Source organism: Mesocricetus auratus, unplaced genomic scaffold (genome assembly GCF_017639785.1).
Source record: "Mesocricetus auratus isolate SY011 unplaced genomic scaffold, BCM_Maur_2.0 Super-Scaffold_100006, whole genome shotgun sequence".
In the NCBI taxonomy this organism is placed as follows: domain Eukaryota; kingdom Metazoa; phylum Chordata; class Mammalia; order Rodentia; family Cricetidae; genus Mesocricetus; species Mesocricetus auratus.
The window spans coordinates 50,595,654-50,615,220 of record NW_024429190.1 but is presented as its reverse complement, the minus strand read 5'-3'; the positions used below and the strand labels follow the sequence as shown (position 1 = coordinate 50,615,220).

Here is a 19,567-nt window from a genome sequence, read left to right as displayed (position 1 = left end):
GGGCTACACTGTGTCTTGTCCTTGACTCTCCCTCTTAATCTCTTCCCAGGTCCCTTCAGTACCCTGGAAAAGTGTAAGTGGATACACTCAATATTAGTGTTTGTCAAGCTAAAAGATAAGCGAAGAAAACATGTGGGGAAAATTAGTAAATAAATATCTCTTACAAAAACCAAACATAGATATTGTTTTGGAAAAAATGTATTAAATGATACTGGCAAGATATTAACAGATAATCGAATTTTACCCACCAATCGCACCAGTTAAACACATTACGACCAGAAGCAGGACACACCAGAGGACATCTGTATTCGCTCTTCTCTCTAATTTACTGCGCTTGTACCGTGGTCCACTGTTGTTCAGCATCGCTTTGGTCTCATGACCTGCATGGAAAAGAGTAGGTCTGAAAATGTACAAAACAAAAGCAAGGGGTAAGCATCACAGTTAAAATCTCTCTGGCTGCCAATTTAATCAAATATGGCTGTGTAACATTTTGTCAGTTTAATCTGTGGTTTATGTAGGGAAACCAGGATCTGTGTTAAGTTCATCGGGGCACAATTACCCTCCCGTAGGTTCCCTTTTGAGTAAATGAAGAATGTGAACACCAGGAGGCACCGAAGAGGACATGATAAAGGCAGGAGGAGAACGAACCTGCATAGACCACGATGCCCACAACAGCCTCCGTGTTTCGAATGGTGCATCCCCTTAGCAGTAAGTTCTCTTTGCTGAGACCCACGCGTTCTTTGTTGGAGTGTTCCCTGGAAGGGAGGCAGCATATAGATTTACTTTTAAATGGCAAAGGTAGGGAGGCAAAACAGCAGTTTATCCTGGAGGGTTCTATATCCAGGTGGTAAATTTGACAGTTCAGAGAAAAGGCTCCAAGTCTCTGGCTAATTTGCCTCTGCTGTGGGAGTTAACCTGCTGTGGGGACCAGAAAGCAGAAACAAATTGCAAATTCCCATTACTTCTAGAAGTTGTTATCTGTCACATTCCATTACTGCAAGAACTCACCAATACTCTCAATAAAGACCCTGCTTTTCTAGGACAGACTGCATTTGAGAACAACGTAATGGGTGGTGAGGGAGACAGTCTTGATTTAGAAAAGTGGTAGCTTTGATTTGGCTGAAATTAAGAATCCTGCTGGGCATGGACAACTGGTGGTTGCTTAAGCCATTAGATGAAAGACCGATGGGACAACGTATAATTAAAGGTGAAGGCTGACATGGCCAATCTGATAACGGGCAGCGGACATCACAGGCCTCCAAGTTATGGGAAAGGAAGTGAGGGCCCCAGAATTGCAACCTGAAGTCTGTGGCTTCTGAGGCTCTGTGACACATTTAGAATCATAAACAATAGTTTGTTTGTATGGATAGTTAGATGTATGGAAGGACATATTTGTATGTGTACCGCTTGCTATTTTTAGAGACAGAATCCAGTTCGTCCAACAGACTCTGAAAGTGCCTAGGGACAGCTGACAAGATAAAAGGGCCAGAGAAACAACGTAAATTTCACTAGAAGGAAACAGTTGGCCAAACCCAAATGTGGTGAGTGAACCAGGCCAGCGAAAATGGCCTGACTCTCTCAAACAATGGTATGGGAGAGCAGAAGGAGATTACAAGGTTCAACACAGGAAGGAGGCAAGCCACTCAGCCTAGAGAGGGGTAAATGACCCTATTTCTTGGGATAGGAAAGTCAGAAATTGATTGGCTAAATGTAATATCATTAGCTAAACTTAATTTGGTCCTGTTTTGAATAGGACAATTGTCAGAAAATATTTTTCTCATCAGTTGGAAAAATTTGAACAAATTCCTGGTATTAAATGAGATTAATGAAGGTTTTGATTTTTCTCAAGTGAGATAATAGGCTTTGTGTTTTTGTTAATGTCCTTTCTGCTCTGAGTACATAGTGATGTACTCACAGTGAAGTTATGTGTCACAGGGCCAGGGAAGGAAGTAGGAAAAATGGCACAAAGTCAGCACCACTGTGAAATGGCCACGGCTGGGGTGGAACCTGGGTGTTCATCGCATTTTCCTTTCCACTTTCAAAATTATCAAAGCAATTACCTGACGAAACTACGATAGCAGTAAGAGTGCAGGGCAAAATCAGTGAAATACTTACAAAAACAAGCAGAAATCACCTTTCACACACTGAGAAAATGTCATCTTCACTTTATCATGAAATTCTGATGGTTTTCTAAGCAACAACCAGTAGTCTATAAGCTGCCGTTGTTTCTTACAAGTAAAAATTGTCAATAAACCTACTACCCTGACTCTCTGGAACTGCAAAGAAATTAGGTAAAAACCCTACAAAAGTTTCATTTTTGAGAAGAAAGGGGAAAACTGATTGGTCATTTTGTTCCCCGCTTTACAGTCTTTCTTCTAACTGGGTTCTGTGCAAAGGAATAGCTCAACTCCAGTTAACTCAGTTTATTTTGGAGGTCGGGTTGAATAGAAGCTTAACTCTTCAGCCAAGCTGGTCACACATTCACTGTCAAACCTAGACTGGATTTGAATCTGTGACAATCCTCCTGTCACAGCCTCCAAAGCGATGGGTTTACAACTCTGGTTATATAGATGAGGAAGCTAAGTCTAAGAGTTCATTCACATTTATAAATGGTTCATGTAGGTGTTCATCAAAAGTCCTCACTGATGCAACATTTGCTGCGGAACCCACACAGGGAGAGTTTTAAAACATAAAAACATCGCTTGGAAAGTTCTTTAGCGAGGGTCAGCTTTTCCTCTCTAGAATCCACACTTTTATCGTTAGCCCATGAGGGACGTTAGCTTTTCCCTGAATGTTTTAAATGTCTAGGAAATGAGTTCAGGACAATGTTGTCCTTTTAAAATAGGAAATTAGGTGGGAATTTTCTCTAACAACTACGTCTACTTTTTTTCTTGTAAAAATAAAGTTAGTGGGTATTAGTTGGCTCAGAATAACAAATCATCTGAGTGCTAGAAGCCAGGCTTGAGGTTGGGAAAGACCCCAAATTACAGGTGTCTTTGCAAAGGGTTGAGGAGGGCACTCTAAGTATTGGGAATATACTGCTCTGGCTTCCTACACTCTTAACACCAGCTTCCAAATCAGTGACTAACTCTTTCCAACCAGAATTGCACACCTGCTATCCTAATTCCCATGAAAACCATCCTAGCATATCATTTATGACTGCAAAAATCCTTCCTTCCAAACTTCAACATCTGCTAGGTTGAATGTGGCGCTCACGAAGGTGGGCAAGGTGATGCACATCTGTCATCTCAGGAAGCTGAGATGGAAGAACAGAAATTCAAGGCAAGCCTGGGCTGCATAGGAAATCCAAGGCCAGTCTAAGCTATACAGCCCCCAAAGGTGTTCTTACAGCACCAAGAGAAATCACAGGAATACCGTTAGAGGGTCTTGTTATTTAGATTGTTTTATTATACACGAAGATGAGCATTTATTTAAATTACTTAGGTATACCAAATGATAGATGGCCAACCCTGCAGCTTCTAATGATTTACATTGGATATGAACGAACAAAAGCATTTCTGAACTAAGTACAATTTCTTTCATGCCCACAAGGGTAAATTACATATCACTCACAGAAAGCCTCGGAATCTGCTGAGGTCATTGTTTGGACTTTCACATTCTATCCTACTGGAAAACTTCTCAGGATCAACTTCAGAGTCCTAAAAATATTTTGCCAACATCACAAAAGAGAAAGAGTTCATGATTAAATCTTGATATTTAAACATTGTATAATTTTGGTCAATGCTCTTTAATACATGTAGTACTTGAGACATCTCTTTTTACCTCAGAGTGTATGCTATGAATCTCCTAGGATGTAGAAAATATAGACATAATAATGGGACCCATAATGGATCAGAATGACTTTAGAATGCTCATAAGACATCTGTAGAAACAGAAGGAGCTTTTTCAGATTAATTGTATGATGCAAGTTACGTGTTGAAGTGCACGCAGGTCTCTGCATCAGAGCTCCTACTCATGGAGCAAACATTAGTGTCAGTAAGGTATGGAAAACATGTTGTTGCCATTGCCTATAACCTGATGGTTTGCTAGAGTCAGAGCACGTGGCAACACCTGGGAGTATATAAGTATTCGATCTCAGGCCAAGTTCATGAACAAAATTCCCAAATAAGCAGAACATAAGCATCTCACAAAATTCCCTAGTAGGGCAAACAGATACTTTTGTAACTCTGTTATGAAACCAGTGGGGGTGCAGGCAAGACTCTAAAAACACTGTCTGGAAGATGTGGCTTCATAAGAACCAGTCACCAGCTTGGGCTTGGTGGTTCATGCCTGTAATTCCAGCACTTAGGAGGCTAAGGCAGGAGGCTTGCTATGAGTTTCCTACAAGGTTTCCTATTAGTGAAGTTCAGGCTGACTTGGGCTACAGACTATCTTCTTGGAGAGAGAGAGAGTTTGGCTATAGCTTTTTGAGTAATATTTTTATATCACTGCAGCAAATATGAAAAACATGAATCATGTGATAATATTATTTGATTTGTTAATAATTACTATTGGATTTGTTAATGTACTAGAATCTACATTATGTATGTTAACTATATTAACTAATTTCTTTTTCACAATCCCAAGAGGCTGGTGAACAGCTGGTTAACAATCTGGCCTAAGAACAGCTGAAGAGACACAGACGGTCCAATAATTTGCCCAAGTTCTTAAAACAAGCTACAAATTACAAAGGAAGTGACTGTGTTCATGCGGAACTGAACCCAACTTGTGCCTGCTAGCCACCTGACAGTAGCCTAACACACACTTAGTGCTGTAATAGAATTCTAAGTTGTGCAAGACGTTGTCAGAATCACAGTGCAGAGACAGAGAGCTCAAAGGCAGCTGAACCACAGAGCAATCTGCATGAAGACCCACAGATGGAAGGAGGGGTCCAATGTGAGACAGAACACTAAGGTACTAGGAGGCTAATACAGTTTTATTTATGTATTAAATGAATTCCAACTTATTAGTACTTCAGGTTTTCAGATGTAAAAACAAAGGAAAAGACTTAAATTTTAAAATCCTTTATCTCAAGTGCTTCCAGACATAGAGAAACAAAAGTGAGACTTAGCTATGAGCATGTTTTTCACACGAGTCAAACAATGATGTTAAGAAAGAGACATCATTTCCATGTTAATATGAGGAAGCTCAGTCATAACGTACTTGAATAACTTTACAAATCACTACTTTGTGAATAAAAGACATATCAGTTGCACAGCAAAAATTTATTTATTCAAATCTGTGTCAGTCTAATCTCCCTTATTATAGAAGATGAATGGTCTAGAAGTTCGTGGTGTGAGAAAGCATAAGTGGTTTTAAAAGCATTGGAATATAAGTAATTAGACATTTTAGGAACAACTGTGAAAACACAAAGTATAAAACCCTAAGAGTAAGAAAATGAAGTTGGCAGGTGATTATTTCTATTGCAAATGAACTCTGCTGGGTTCCTCTAATGCAGGGCCACACAATCTGATTGCAGACCCAAATGTGTGAACTCCAAAGTCATTTTTATCCTATTATCTATAAAATACAATGCACATCCCCTGATATCTCCAAATGGATTAAGTCTTCTGAGATTCTGTTTTGTCAGTGGTAAAAATTAAATTAAAAATCTCTTCGTCTACCCTGGGGAGATGAGCCCAGACCTTTCCTTTGGAAGAAGGAAAGAAGGAAACATCCATAAGGCCAGCGGAGAAGACATTCTTTACCTGCTCTGCATACCCACGCACCACCTGCCTCTGCTTTAAATTGCTCTCTCCATCAAGGCCAGAAGTCTCGATGTGACAGATGCCATCAGGGTCTGTGGAGAAGAGTAAGACCATGTCTGCAGGGATGATCTCGTTGCACGAGAGGCGAATGAAGTCCCCCACGGTGACGTTTTTCCAGCAACAGTCAATGTACTTTTTTTCTTTCCTAAAATTGAACCGGGGATAACAAAGATAGAAAAAAATGGTTAAGAGGAAACATAATTATTTCTTAAAATATTAGTGTGAGATTTATGGATTTTTCTGTAGTAAATGCTAAAGGAGACACTACAGAATTGATAAAGCCAAAATTTCACACACAAAAAATTAGTTATTAAGTCGCTAGAAGATATTCTTCCAGCCCTTCCTCCCCAATTGTGGGATTTCGAACCCTCAAGCTGTTTGAATACAAGTCTAGAACAGAATTACAATCAACATCACATGAATACATTCATATGCAGAACAGTTCTTGCACATGATTCTGAGATCAGGTACCAAGGACCTGAAGGGGCCACAAGGCACTTCTGATCTCACAGGGCTCTGTGACACACACCTACCCTGGGCAATTAAGGAAAACCTAATGAAATGCAATACCCACACAACGTTAAAAAAATGTTCTAACACAGTATCGCCTCTAATTCTCACTCAACAGAAACAAAAGCAGCCTTCCACATTCACGGCCTCTGTATCTGAGGATTCCAGCAACCACATTTCAAAAATATTTGAAAAGGAAAACATGTACTGAACTTGTGCAGGCTTTCCTTGCTGCTATCATTTCCTAAAGAAATGCATTGAACAACTACTGACACCGCTTTTGCATTATATCAGTGCTGTGAGTATCCTAAAGACTAATTAAAGTGCACAGGCAAACATGCATGAGATGAAAGCTGATGCTGCAACACAGCATATGAGGGACCTGCAAATCTCTGCGTGTCTCCTGTGCTCCCCGTGCTCTTCCCAAGCACTAACAGAGGAGTTTACTCCTGAGTCTGCAGCATCTGACCTCTGCAAGAACGAACTGTGAACTTTATCCCTTCTACAAATAGCATTTCCCATTCTATACTTTTAAAAGTGTTTTATTATATTTTACTTGTTTAGTGTTTGTGTACATGCATTGTGGTATACACTTGAAACCCCAACATTCAAGAGGCTAAGGCCTCAAAAATAAGTAAGTAAATAAATATATTGCAAAGCTATTTATTTCTATTATGTTTATGGAGACAGAATTTGTATTCACTCCCTAGAATCCTGACAATTACTTATAATCTAAGTTTTATGACATATTTAAAAGTTTTTAAGCCAGATGTTGGTGGCATATGCATTTAATCCCAGCACTTGGGAGGCAGAAGCAGGTGGATCTCTGAGTTCAAGGCCAGCCTGGTCCACAGAATGAGTTCCAGGACAGGCTCCAAAACAATACAGAGAAATCCTGTTTTGAAAAAAAAGTTTTTAAATCATCAGATTAAATGGAAATGCTGCCTTAAATTACTTAAATAGTCTCTGCCATACAAACTACATCATCTATGTAGGTAGCTTTACAAATGCCTAATGCATGCTATCAAATCTAACCAGGAGAAATCTTTGATTATCTTACAAATTTGTTAATTTTAGACAATGGCAAATTCTTATTTTTTCCCTGGAGTCAATGCATACTACTAATTTTTTTCCATGGAGAAAAGTGACAGAAGATCTTTTAAAAAGAGGTAGATGTTATACTTTGAAAACTCAGTTCTATATGCCACACATACCTAGGAAAAGGATTTTTAGGAATTCTAGAAACTTCATTCTATAGAAAATGGTGTCACTGAAACTCACAAAAAAGGGTGTGTTCCTACTTCTGTATGCTCACTCCTGTGACAGAATGACAGACTATTGAGTAGCAGCCTAGGTAGTGGTTAGAACAGACAAGAGACCAATGGCAAGTTACTGAAATAATTCAAAGGATGGTTGAGAAGGCTCAGAATTTAATCTTTAATAAAATATTAAATGAAAACATAATTAAATAGCGGAGAAAGCCATTTCCTGACTTGTTACATGTAACCAACTTCAAGGATGACAGAATGGTTCCTCATTTGTGTGATGGGGTGATAGAGGATGCCTTTTGCCATGTCCCAGATTTTGGGAGCAACTCATAACATCTGAAGGAAGACAGCAAATTCATCCTAAGAGGTTTTAATGTAACAGGAATTAGGCAGTTGAGGTGTACAGCTAGTGCAAGACTCTTACCCACATGCTGTGAGTAAAGATGTGGATGGGGAAGCCTGTGGCACATAGAAGGCAAAAGGCAAGGAAGGATACAAGCATCCTTAGGGAAGGATACAAGCATCCCTAGGGAAGGATACAAGTATCCCTAGGGAAGGATACAAGCATCCTTAGGAAAGGATACAAGCATCCCTAGGGGAGGGATACAAGCATCCCTAGGGAAGGATACAAGCATCCCTAGGGGAAGATACAAGCATCCCTAGGGGAGGGATACAAGTATCCCTAGGGAAGGATACAAGCATCCTTGGGGAAGATACAAGCATCCTTGGGGAAGGATACAAGCATCCCTAGGGGAAGAATACAAGCATCCCTAGGGGAAGGATACAAGCATCCCTAGGAAAGGATACAAGCATCCCTAGTGGAGGGATACAAGTATCCCTAGGAAAGGATACAAGCATCCTTGGGGAAGGATACAAGCATCCCTAGGGGAAGAATACAAGCATCCCTAGGGGAGGGATACAAGCATCCCTAGGAAAGGATACAAGCATCCCTAGGGAAGGATACAAGCATCCCTAGGAAAGGATACAAGCATCCCTAGGAAAGGATACAAGCATCCCTACGGAAGGATACAAGCATCCCCACGGAAGGATACAAGCATCCCTACGGAAGGATACAAGCATCCCCACGGAAGGATACAAGCATCCCTAGGGAAGGATACAAGCATCCCCACGGAAGGATACAAGCATCCCTACGGAAGGATACAAGCATCCCCACGGAAGGATACAAGCATCTCTAGGGAAGGATACAAGCATCTCTAGGGGAAGATACAAGCATCCTTGGGGAAGGATACAAGCATCCCCACGGAAGGATACAAGCATCCCTACGGAAGGATACAAGCATCCCCACGGAAGGATACAAGCATCCCTAGGGAAGGATACAAGCATCCCTAGGGGAAGAATACAAGCATCCTTGGGGAAGGATACAAGCATTCCTAGGGAAGGATACAAGCATCTCTAGGGGAAGATACAAGCATCCTTAGGGGAAGGATACAAGCATCTCTAGGGGAGGATACAAGCATCCCTAGGGGAAGGTCTTCAAGAAGACGGGGAAGTCAAAGGGCATCCAAAAGAAGTGAGGCCATAGAAAGCAAAGGGGAAGAAAATTTCAAAGAGGAAGTAGTACCAGTACAAGTCTACAAAGGACCCTGTTTAATAAGGACCAACAAACACACCTAAGGCATTTGCTCATCAGGAGGTCTGATGGCCTTCGAGAAGGGTGATCACATGAACTCTGTTGAGAGGGAGAATGAAGGAGAAACTGTTGATATGTACAGGTCAGAAAATATACTTGACCACAGAGGGCAGGCACTGAATCCACTATTTGTTTAAATCTTTCCATTATCTGGATAAATGGGCTTCCCAAAGCCCAGGGATTGAAAGTTTGCTCCCCAGTTCATCATACCATTGGGAGGTGGGGTTAGCATTTAAGAGCTGGGTCCTCATGGGAAGAAAATACACCCTCATTTGGAGGGTGTACTTGAAGGGATTATTGGGACTCTGCACTCCCCCCCCCTCTTCCTTCCTGGCTGTCATAAGGTAGCAGTTTTCTCTGTCATGAGAACCTGACATGACAAGCTGCATCACCACAGACCCAAAAGCAATGGGGAGAGAAGACCATGGGCAGAAACTTCCCAAATTGTAAGTCAGAAGACTCCTTTATCTTTTTAAGATGATTCTATCAGGCATTTTGCCATAATAACACAAGCCTGACCAATCTCTAAATCTTTCCATGTCGATCACATAGAAGACACCCGAGTTTGTTGATTGTGTCTCATGGAATCTCTAGTGTCATGAAAACTTTATGAATAACTTCTGTCTTAAAGACAATCTAAAGAAAATCTTGTCTTCTGTATGAGGTCATTCTAACTTAACTGGGCTAATACAGGGCTTAAACATTTAATTTTGACAATATTATTTATTTTATATATTTACCCATAAAAATGAACTACTTTGTACTAGGCCAGATTTTATGATTATGAACCAAATTTTCAGCCTGTTAACACTCTTTTTCCAAAAGTTTGCTCCATTTAATAGCTCCATGTTTTTATCCTGAATATTGTGAAAAATATTACGCCTTCTACAATCTTTTTAATTCCATGGGCATTTAAGTTAGCATATGTAAATCAACATGGTATGGCTTCACAGCCTATTTTTTTTTCTTTTTATCTTTATTGTTCTAAAGACAATTTGGGGGAGAAAACATAATAAACATTATTTCTTCCATAGCCCTGAGCAAAAATAAATTGCCTGGAATATACATAAAAAGATATCAAGTTACCCAGGTCTCTTATTAAATGCAGTCATGAAGTCATAAAACAGTATTAGTAGACTAGAATAGCATTTCATCACTAAATGTTGATGTAAATCATCTAGGAATACCCCAGAGAAAAAGGCTCTATCAGGTCTCCCATTGAGCAGTTAATATCTAGGAGACAGAGCAATGCTATTACAAAGTCTCACATGCTAATTAAATGACTTGCCCAAGTGCCAAGAAGCCCTCTTGCTAACCATTTACCTGCCCATTGTAATGCCAGTAGCTAACCTTCACACAGCTCTTAAAATACACACATTACTGTGTCTGATGTTTTATCAGCTCTATTCATGATGAAATAAATTGGACATTCAGCTAGCTTATGTAATCTGCCCAAGGCTTCAGAGCTAGTAAGTGGGAGAAATCAAGACTATAACATTTTAGAAAAATAGAGAAATCAAAGATGTATTATTGACTATAAACTAGTGGTAAAAGTCAACATTTACATGTAGAAGAATCTACATACAAGATGCACACGTTTATAGTGCCCTCCCATTTTTGCTAAATTTTGTGCTAACTGGTTAATCTCAAAAGTGACAAAATCTGGATTTTGTCACTATAATCATCTGCCAGCTAGTGTCCAAAGGTCAGGATGGTCTAGCATGCTACCTATCTATCTCTGGCATTTCCTAAGTACTCAAGGGTTACTAAATGACGCATGGCATTGGTGCACACATGCTCGGTGGCTTTCAATGGCAAACCAGAGAGTTTTGCTCTATAACTACTTTAGTATTTGGTAGTGTGTATTTGGATTTTTGTTTGTTTCCTTCATCAACAGCCTAAAAATTAGAAGTAATATTTTCACTTTTCAAGTCATCTCACATCATCTTAAAAGGTGAAAAACAAATTCTTGTCCTTGTTTTCTTCAATAGACCTGTGTAAACAAACGTTGTGAAAGCTACTGAACAAAGTCTAATTATGAACAGAATTCACAATCTTGCAGGCTTTAGCGTGAATGCCACATCTTCAAACAAGCTTCTTTTAAAGCTTTTCCTTTTGATTCTCATAAGAAAATTCCTATGATTCTCCCAAGTGTCCCTGAGTCTTGCTGTTTATTGAGTATTCATTTCCATCTAGAAAGAAGCACTATCAGGAGCATCATGGTTCAAAACCTGAGTTCTCTCTTGAACACAAGGACTTCCTCTTTACATACTGCAAAAGAAGTTATGCAATAACTGAATTCACCTGAATGAACCCTCTCTGATGGAGGCTTTGGGTATGGCTGCAGTAGGAGGCCTTGGGTGTGGCTGCAATGTCTGGAGTTTTATGCACCAAAAGAATTCTATTCTGTTTTCATAACCCTTTCCTCCACAGATAACTGACTTCTCATATTTCATCCAACTTTTTGTGTCTATTCAAGTTTTTCTTTCTCTTGAGTCCTCACTGTGGTTCTCATATCCAGGCTGGCAACTATCTTGCCTTAGTCCCAAGTGCTGAGATTACAGGGGCATGCCACCACACCCAGATCTCAAAGCAGTACAGATCCTTTCAGTTCCCCAATGACTGAGCCAGAAGTTGTTTCTCTACCAAGTGCTTGACTGACAGTGGCTCTTGTTTCCCCTCTAATATTTCAATTAAATTCACTGAAGGATTGCCAGAAGTGTTGATCAAAATCCGTAATAACAGCTGGGGCTGTAGCTCAGTGGCAGAATACTTGGCTAGTATGTAAAAGATTATGAAGTCTTAAATTCGATCCCTGGTAGCAGGAGAGGGAAAAAGAAAAAAGAAAAACACAAAACAATAACAATAGCACCACAAAAACAGTCCTGATCATATGTAAGCGTAGAAAGACTAACAGGCTTATAAATGCTATAGTATATTCCTTGGGGATACACCCATCCCACTTACCTACTGTAAACTTTGGTTATTAAATTGTTGACCTGCTTGTCGATTTTGTATTTTCGGTAGTCTTCCAAGCCGTCTTTAATTGCAATAATTGTTAGCACCACCACCAGTGGCAGCATCGTGATTTCCTTTTGGAAGGCTTCTACCAAAGGCACCCAGTTCAGGACCACAAGAAACAGGAAGTATAAATTGGCAGCCCTGCAAGCCAAGCACACACAGGAGGTTTGCATAGAATGCTCCAAGAGCTGAAATAGAAGAGGCCAGATGCAGTTTCCGTTCCTTTCCTTAAGTCGGTATTAGATAGGTCACTGGACAAGGGAATTAGCAAAATCTAACAAATATGAATGTATTTATATATATCCAGGACATATGACTTAGATTTTTCATTAAATATGGAATAGTGAACATTTGAATGGGGTAGTCTCAAGTTATGCAGCACGTGTTGGAAGAGGGAAGTACTGCTTTCTCTTTAAAAGTTTGACTTTGATGATCCCTCATGGGAGGCCTTGCCCTCCCTGGGGAGTGGATGGGAGAGGGTAGGATGGGAAGTTGGTGGGGGACATGGGAGGATGCCAGGGAGAGGGAACCAGGATTGGTATGTAAAATAAGATTGTTTTTAATTTAAATAAAAATTTATTTTAAAAAAAAGTAAAAAAGAAAAACCCAAGCATTCTGAATCAACACATTATAGTCAAACACGGCTCAAAATCTAAAGGCTCAGAATGAGCAGGGACGCCTGGAATTTTCTCTCCCTGGGACTCTGTTTCTTTTCACACTATTCAGAACCACAGTATTGAGGGAAGTCTTCCATCCCCAAAACTTTGCTCTTTTATATATTCAAATAATAAAGAACAAACAGGAAACCTCAGTCCTACATAGTTATCAGGAATTTTTCCTTTTGCCTTCTACTGGGAAACTCCTTAAAAGCACAATCTATTCAAATGTCTCCCTCATCATCTCCAATTTATTCTGTTCTGAATTTTTCTTTCTTAACTGTTTTTGTTGGATCAATGGCTTCGATTATTTCTATATGGACCACACCAAAGTCCACAGCTCAAGAGAACACTGTACGTTTTGAAGTTAATTTATTCCTCAAATGCACTAGATTACAGTCTACAGATGTAAACACCTGTAGCCCTTAAGGTTATTAACCTCACAAACTCACATCTGCACTTCAGACATAACCACTGTTCAGTAACTGTACACAGAACCTATGAATCTCCAGATGAGAATCTCCAGACTCACAAAAGCAGTTCCAGCATTTCTAAAACAAGAAACTGAACAGCCCAGCTCCTTTTCGGTCCTGGCTTTCCCTTTCCTGGTACGTTTTCTAGTCATCATAACACGTCCATCTAAAGGTTTTCTCAAAGCTAGCTTACAACACGTGTAACAGGCTGTCCTCCCTTCATTCCCACGCTGTTATAATCCTGGATCTCCCTAACAACTCAGCAGGGTATATGCAGCAGCATCTGAAACGTCATTTTTCCTTGGGTTTATTTCTAAGTCCTTCCTCCCACCCCACTTTGCCTCCATACAGACACAAGCACGTTTTTCTCTTCTTCAGAGCCATGCCTGCTGTATGGAGTTTCAGTTCTCTATTCTAACAGCAATACTTCTCAGGCAGGATAGACCCATCTGCCCATTATTTCCTATTGTCCCCAACACAGACACTAGGCATCAACAGAGAGGAAACCTCCCAGGCTTCAAGCAAGGCGTCTAGGCTGAGGTCTTTGTGCTCTCACCGACACTCCTTCCTCTACGTGAACTATGCTTTGCCCGTTCCTGGGCACAAGACACTCCACCCTCCATAATTAAATTGAGGGTCATATCCCCTTCTACTGTTCCATATAATAGTATGGTTTCTCTTGTGGCTTCCACTCTGATTTATAATAACTTCATAACAATTGTAAACCCACTGTGCCCTCTCGCTGTTTATACACACAAGTGGATAACCTACAGAATCCATGAGGAAAGTAGCAAGTTATACCTGCATTGTCTTCACTGCCCAAGATCTCAAGGAAGCTTCAATAAATGCCTGTTAAACTGAATTACATCACTACTTCACTTAATAACATTATTACATATGCTTAAGAGTCCCTTTCTTTTCCCCATTGTCAAGGAAGAGAAATCTGAAATTAAAATGCAATATGGTTTAATAGAAAGGACACTGAAGCCAAATGGAGGCAGCCCAAGGCTATGGCATCCACTCTGTTACTTATTACTGGTGTAGCCTTGGCTGAGCCACAGATGATTTCCTATCTGAAGATAACACAAGGGTAACCACATCTTCTCTGACAAACAGAAGACATCCTCCCAACTGTAAAGAACTGTGTGAACCCCAGGCACCCCAGCCCGGACTTGAATCTAAATTGCCTTGGATGATTATATGTTAATCCTGAGCAGCACACAGGACCATGAAATGCGTGGTTCGATGTGAGTTTCAATAGAAGAATGAAGAACGTTCTGAGATGTTACTTTCTCTAGAAGTACCACAGTACCTGTGAAACTGCTCAAATAAGTTTCTTGGCACAAAATTGAGAAGTGTATACTTGGTTGTCCGTATTCGGTTATTCATGTAGGTTCCGGAAAACCTTTCATAGTCATCTTTGAAGCACTGAAGGTGAGGTATGACAATGCGGTGCTTTCCTGCAGGTTTGGGGGTCTGGGAGGACTTGCCCCCACAGACAAGCAGCGAGGAATAGTTGTACGGCCTCTCATCTTCATCCTGGGTTCTCCCATTCATCAGCCGATGCCAGTGATGTCTGGCCCACTGAAGAAGCTCAGTCATGTCCAGGACGCAGGGAGACCCGGGTGGTGCAGGCAATCTAGCAAACAAAAGCACACTTCCGGTAAGCCTCTGCAAACTTGCGAAAGACAGCACAGGTTTCTTTCTTTCTTTTTTTATTTAGGCTAGAAACAATCTTGTTTCACGTCAATCCCAGCTCCCTTTCCCTCTTCCCTTGCCCCTTCTTCCCCACCAGGTCGTCCCCCAGCCTCCCACCCAATCTCCAGTCCGATCCCCAAGGAGGATAAGGCACTCCATGGTGGATCTCCAGTAACTGTCATTTCATCCAGGGCAGGGCCTAGGTCCTTCCCCAAGAGTCCCAGCTGAGAGAGCCTCCAATATTGTGGCATGGGCACTCATTGTCTATTTGTATGCCAGGGATAAATACTACCCAAGGCCCCATAGATTACCTAGGCCTCCTCACTGACACCCACATTCAGGGGGTCTGGGTCAGTCCCATGCTTTCCTCACAGCCATCAATCTGGAGAAAAAGGGCAGCACAGGTTTCTATACCAGACAAATACATGGCCTAGCGTTTCCACAGGTAACTCCTTTTAAACCAAATTATTATTAAAACACGCACCTTCCCCCTCATGAAAAGATAGTACCTCCAAGGCTTTTCCATAACTTGGAGCAACAACCTTGACTTTAATGTATGCAAGTCTCTTTGCTGCTCTGGTCAACAGCTTTCTCCTTTTTGAAATAGGGCTGTGTGTACATGTCAGGAAGTTGCCATGAAGCATAAATGAGTAGCATGCAAATAATCCAGCCTAGGCTTAGAAGACAATAAGAAGTCTGTGTGGGTCACAAACATGGCGACTACAAGTCCTTCCCAGTCCTATTCATCAAGAGGGGACTCTTTCTTTGCCTGATGAAGAGCTTTCTCTACCGTGACCACGTGCCTCAGTCTGGCTAAAGGAACAGTAGGAAACAAGACACAGCAGAAGTCTCAAGTATTCTTTAGCACGCTGCTCATTCTCACTCTTTCTAGAACCTTTTCCACACCACGTGACCCACTTTCAAACCAATGCTACTGCACATGTGTGGCTGAGGCCACTGGCTGTCAGCTGACTACCAAAAGTTAGTGCATTCAGATGACAGCCTAGAACGAAGAGGAGCAGGAGTGTCCCCAGATGAACTGAACTGAAAACAGCCACCTACCAAACTGAGTCAACCAAGATTCTCTGCCAAACTCTAACTGATGCATAAACCCATCCTCATTTTCTTTACTTTTAATTATTCTTCATTTTCCCAAAAATTTCCTGAAGAAGGAAAGCCTAGCATTTATTAGAGTTCATTATATTCCAAACACATTGCAAAACTCTATACGTGTGTTATCTTAATATTAAATGTAGACGGAGTTTCCATCCCATCCCATCCTGCAGCAGTTCAGTCCCAAATAATCATACATTGGCTTATATTAATTATAAACTGTTTGGCCTTTTCATCAGGCTTATTACTAACAAACTCTTACAGATTAAATTAATTCATAATTCTTATCTACTTAAATTAATCCATAATTCTTATCTATGTTTAGCTGCATGGCTTGGTACCTTTTCTCAATAAGGTATTCTTATCTTACTTCCTCTGGGTCTAACTGGCACCTCCCTTTCTGCCTTCCTCTTCCCAAAAGTCTTCTAGTCTGGTAGCCCCACCCATATTTCCTACCTGGTTACTGGCCAATCAGCATTTTATTAAACCAATATGAGTGACAAATCTTTACAGTGTTCAAGAGCATTATCCCACATCAATTAAATCAACTAGGGCTGAAGAGATGGCTCAGCAGTTGAAAGCATTTGCTGATCTTTCAGAGAGGCAGACTTCCGTTCCTAGCACCATGTCAGGTTGCTCACAACCTCCTGTAACTCCTGTTCCTGGGGACCCGATGCCATCTTCTGGTCTCTGTGGATACACGCATATATGTATACATACAGAATACATTTATGCATACACACATGTACACACATAAAAATAACATAAATATAATTTTAAAATCCCATCAATCCTACAACACAAGTAAACACAGCTAATTCAAATCATATCTTTCTGAATCAAGGGTTCATTGTTACTGTACCTCATTTGCCTATGTATTTAGAGAACCTGGTACTTGGAAAATGTTCCCAAATTCAGAGTAGGTAATGAGCATGTCATTGAATATGACATAGAAAGTCCATGGTCCTTGATTTTCATCTTGATTTATCAAGGTCATCATTTACATTTCTACTGTTGGCGTGATGACCTAGGTTTCTTCCTTAGGGAATCTGTCATGTGTCCTTGTCATCTACATTGACAAAATTCCCAAAGGAACTCCGATTTGGGCATTTACAGATTTTATGCGGGGGGGGTTGTAGGGGGGAGTGGCGGGGGGATACACGGTGATACTGCCCTAGGCTAGAATACAGACATGATAAAGACCTGGACCCCTTCTCCAAGAGCTGAGGGTGTAAGTGACCCGATAGGCACATACATACCAAATTCAATCCTACTGTAAAATCCTGCTTAAGACCCCCCTGTCCTTTTGGAAGATTATTCAAGGTGGTTTCTTTCCTAAGCTACACCCTAAGTTTATAACTTGAGTACTAAATCATTTTTCTAAAATACTAGAGTAATCAGAAGTTAATCGTTTTCCCTTAAGGACACTGAAATTAGGCTCAATTTTTATGAATCTAAAATTCTAAGTCATCATCTACTAGCATGGTCATTCTAATGACCAATATTGGAACAATCTATTCTCAACAGTCCATTTGTTCACTGTGCATTGGGCCTTATACAATCCAAGATATCTGACATCATCTTACTCTTACATTTACAGAAAATACACTGAATTCCAAACAAATGACTTAAAATCCATTAGATCCCTTTAACAATTCACCTGAAACAAAGCAATGAAAATAAACAGAGTAAAAACATGCATGTATTCATTCAGTTATTTTCCAATGGGGGGGGGGTTAACCTGAGGACATGTAAGCATTCTACTTCTGAGCTGTATCCCTATCTTTTTTGGAGATTTCATTTTGAGACAGGGTCTAAAAGGTTGCCCAGGCTGGCTCTGAACTCATCTGTAGCCCAGGCCAAGCTTGACCTCGCTATCATTTTGCCTCAGCCCCCTGTGTAGCTGAGATAATAAGCCTACACCCCAATAGCCTGGCTTGGAATGCCACTTAATGAAAAGACCATAGCTTCCATGTCTTTGTCTCTAGTGGATGCTGTTATTACGCATGCCCCACCAGAAAGGCAGTCTTACCAGTTTTATGTATACGATAGGAGGAATGTTTTTGCTATATCAGATCTGCCCTTGGGTTCCCGTCCTCTGAGGCGCCTACTCACAGAGAAGTAAACCACTGGAAATCAACTAGCTAACCGCAACTTTTCAGCATGGTGCTCAGATGTCTACACCTGACATGTGAGACAAAAGCCTGATTTTTACATAAAAGCAGCATAGTTTTTTTTAAAGCTGTAACATGAAGTGTATCCTAATTAACTAAGGTAGTTCAGAGCAAAGCAGGAACTTCCACAGAATAAGGAAGTGAGATAATACTCCAGAAATTAATCAACACTGCAGAGCCAAATCGCTACTGTAACACTAAGTGCTTTCGTGTGTTTTTACAGCATGGGCATTAGGAGCCATTGTGACAAATCTCCATACTTCTCTTTAGAAACCTGAAGCCAGTGTGATTTGCTATAATTTCTGCAAACTTTGGGTGGGAAGTTTTCACTTGCAATTAAACTTTTATTAACACATAACACTGCATGTCTGTCTGGTGGCCACATCCTCCTGTAACAATCTAAACACTTGGCTCTTCAAACTTCGGAGCAGCTTCTTGATAATGTCAACGTAAGATTAGAGAAACATGGAACAAATACAGGAAGTGTTAACTTCTGGTAATTCATGGTGCGTCTAACTAACAACCTCGCCCTGACAAAAACAGTCACAAATCCAGGCAAGAACCACACCTACCCCCAACTTGCCCAGTTCCAGAGAAATAATGGCATGCCTGGAGAACATTTCACTGCCAATGTATGTCAATGTCTGCTTTTCTCTATGCCTTCCAATATCCTTAAAGTTACACTGGAGTCTGCCTCCGCTCACACTGTTTCATCCCTTCCTCCTTCTCTATGTCAAGGGATTTCAGTGGATCCGGAATTGGGACTGGTTCATTGCTCCACTCTGCCTCTCTGAGCCATTCCACTCTTGACAGCCCAGCAGCTCAGAGTCAGAATAACCCATCTCATCAGCCCTGTTGCCCATCACCAAAACTGACAGCTGGGGCTGGTAGCACAGGTCTAGAACCTCAGCTACTTAGAAGGTTAAAGCAGGAGGACTACAAATTCACAATCAGCCTGAAGAACTTAGCAAGCCCTTGTCCTAAAATAAAAATGAAAAGTAGATTGAGGAGGGCCAATAAGATGGCTCAATGGGTAAGGGGACCTGCTGCCAATCAAGCCTGAGGACCTGAGTTTAAGTTCTGGAAATGACACTGTGTAAAGGGGAGAAATGACTTCCAGAAATTGTCTGACCTTCACAAATACACCCTGGCATGCACATACCCTCTCTCTCTCCCTCCCTTTCTCTCCCTCCCTTTCTCTCCCTCCCTTTCTCTCTCTCTCTCTCTCTCTCTCT

General features: G+C 40.9%; 1 protein-coding gene across 2 annotated transcripts in view; it reads right to left on the bottom strand.

Moving 5' to 3' along the window:
• Atp10d (ATPase phospholipid transporting 10D (putative)) overlaps window positions 1–19,567 on the bottom strand; it is a 90,913-nt gene that overhangs the window by 46,589 nt on the left and 24,757 nt on the right. The window contains exons 1-7 of one of the 2 annotated variants that reach the window (XM_040747167.1): window positions 15,357–15,429; window positions 14,660–14,986; window positions 12,165–12,359; window positions 5,709–5,913; window positions 3,574–3,659; window positions 649–755; window positions 249–380 (exon numbers count right to left, since the gene is read on the bottom strand). In XM_040747167.1, the coding sequence (XP_040603101.1) occupies window positions 249–380; window positions 649–755; window positions 3,574–3,659; window positions 5,709–5,913; window positions 12,165–12,359; window positions 14,660–14,986; window positions 15,357–15,382 (1,078 nt within the window). In that variant the 5' untranslated portion in view covers window positions 15,383–15,429. Of the gene's footprint in view, window positions 1–248; window positions 381–648; window positions 756–3,573; window positions 3,660–5,708; window positions 5,914–12,164; window positions 12,360–14,659; window positions 14,987–15,356; window positions 15,430–19,567 lie in introns of those variants that run through there. The other variant, XM_040747168.1, reaches the window with a different exon arrangement.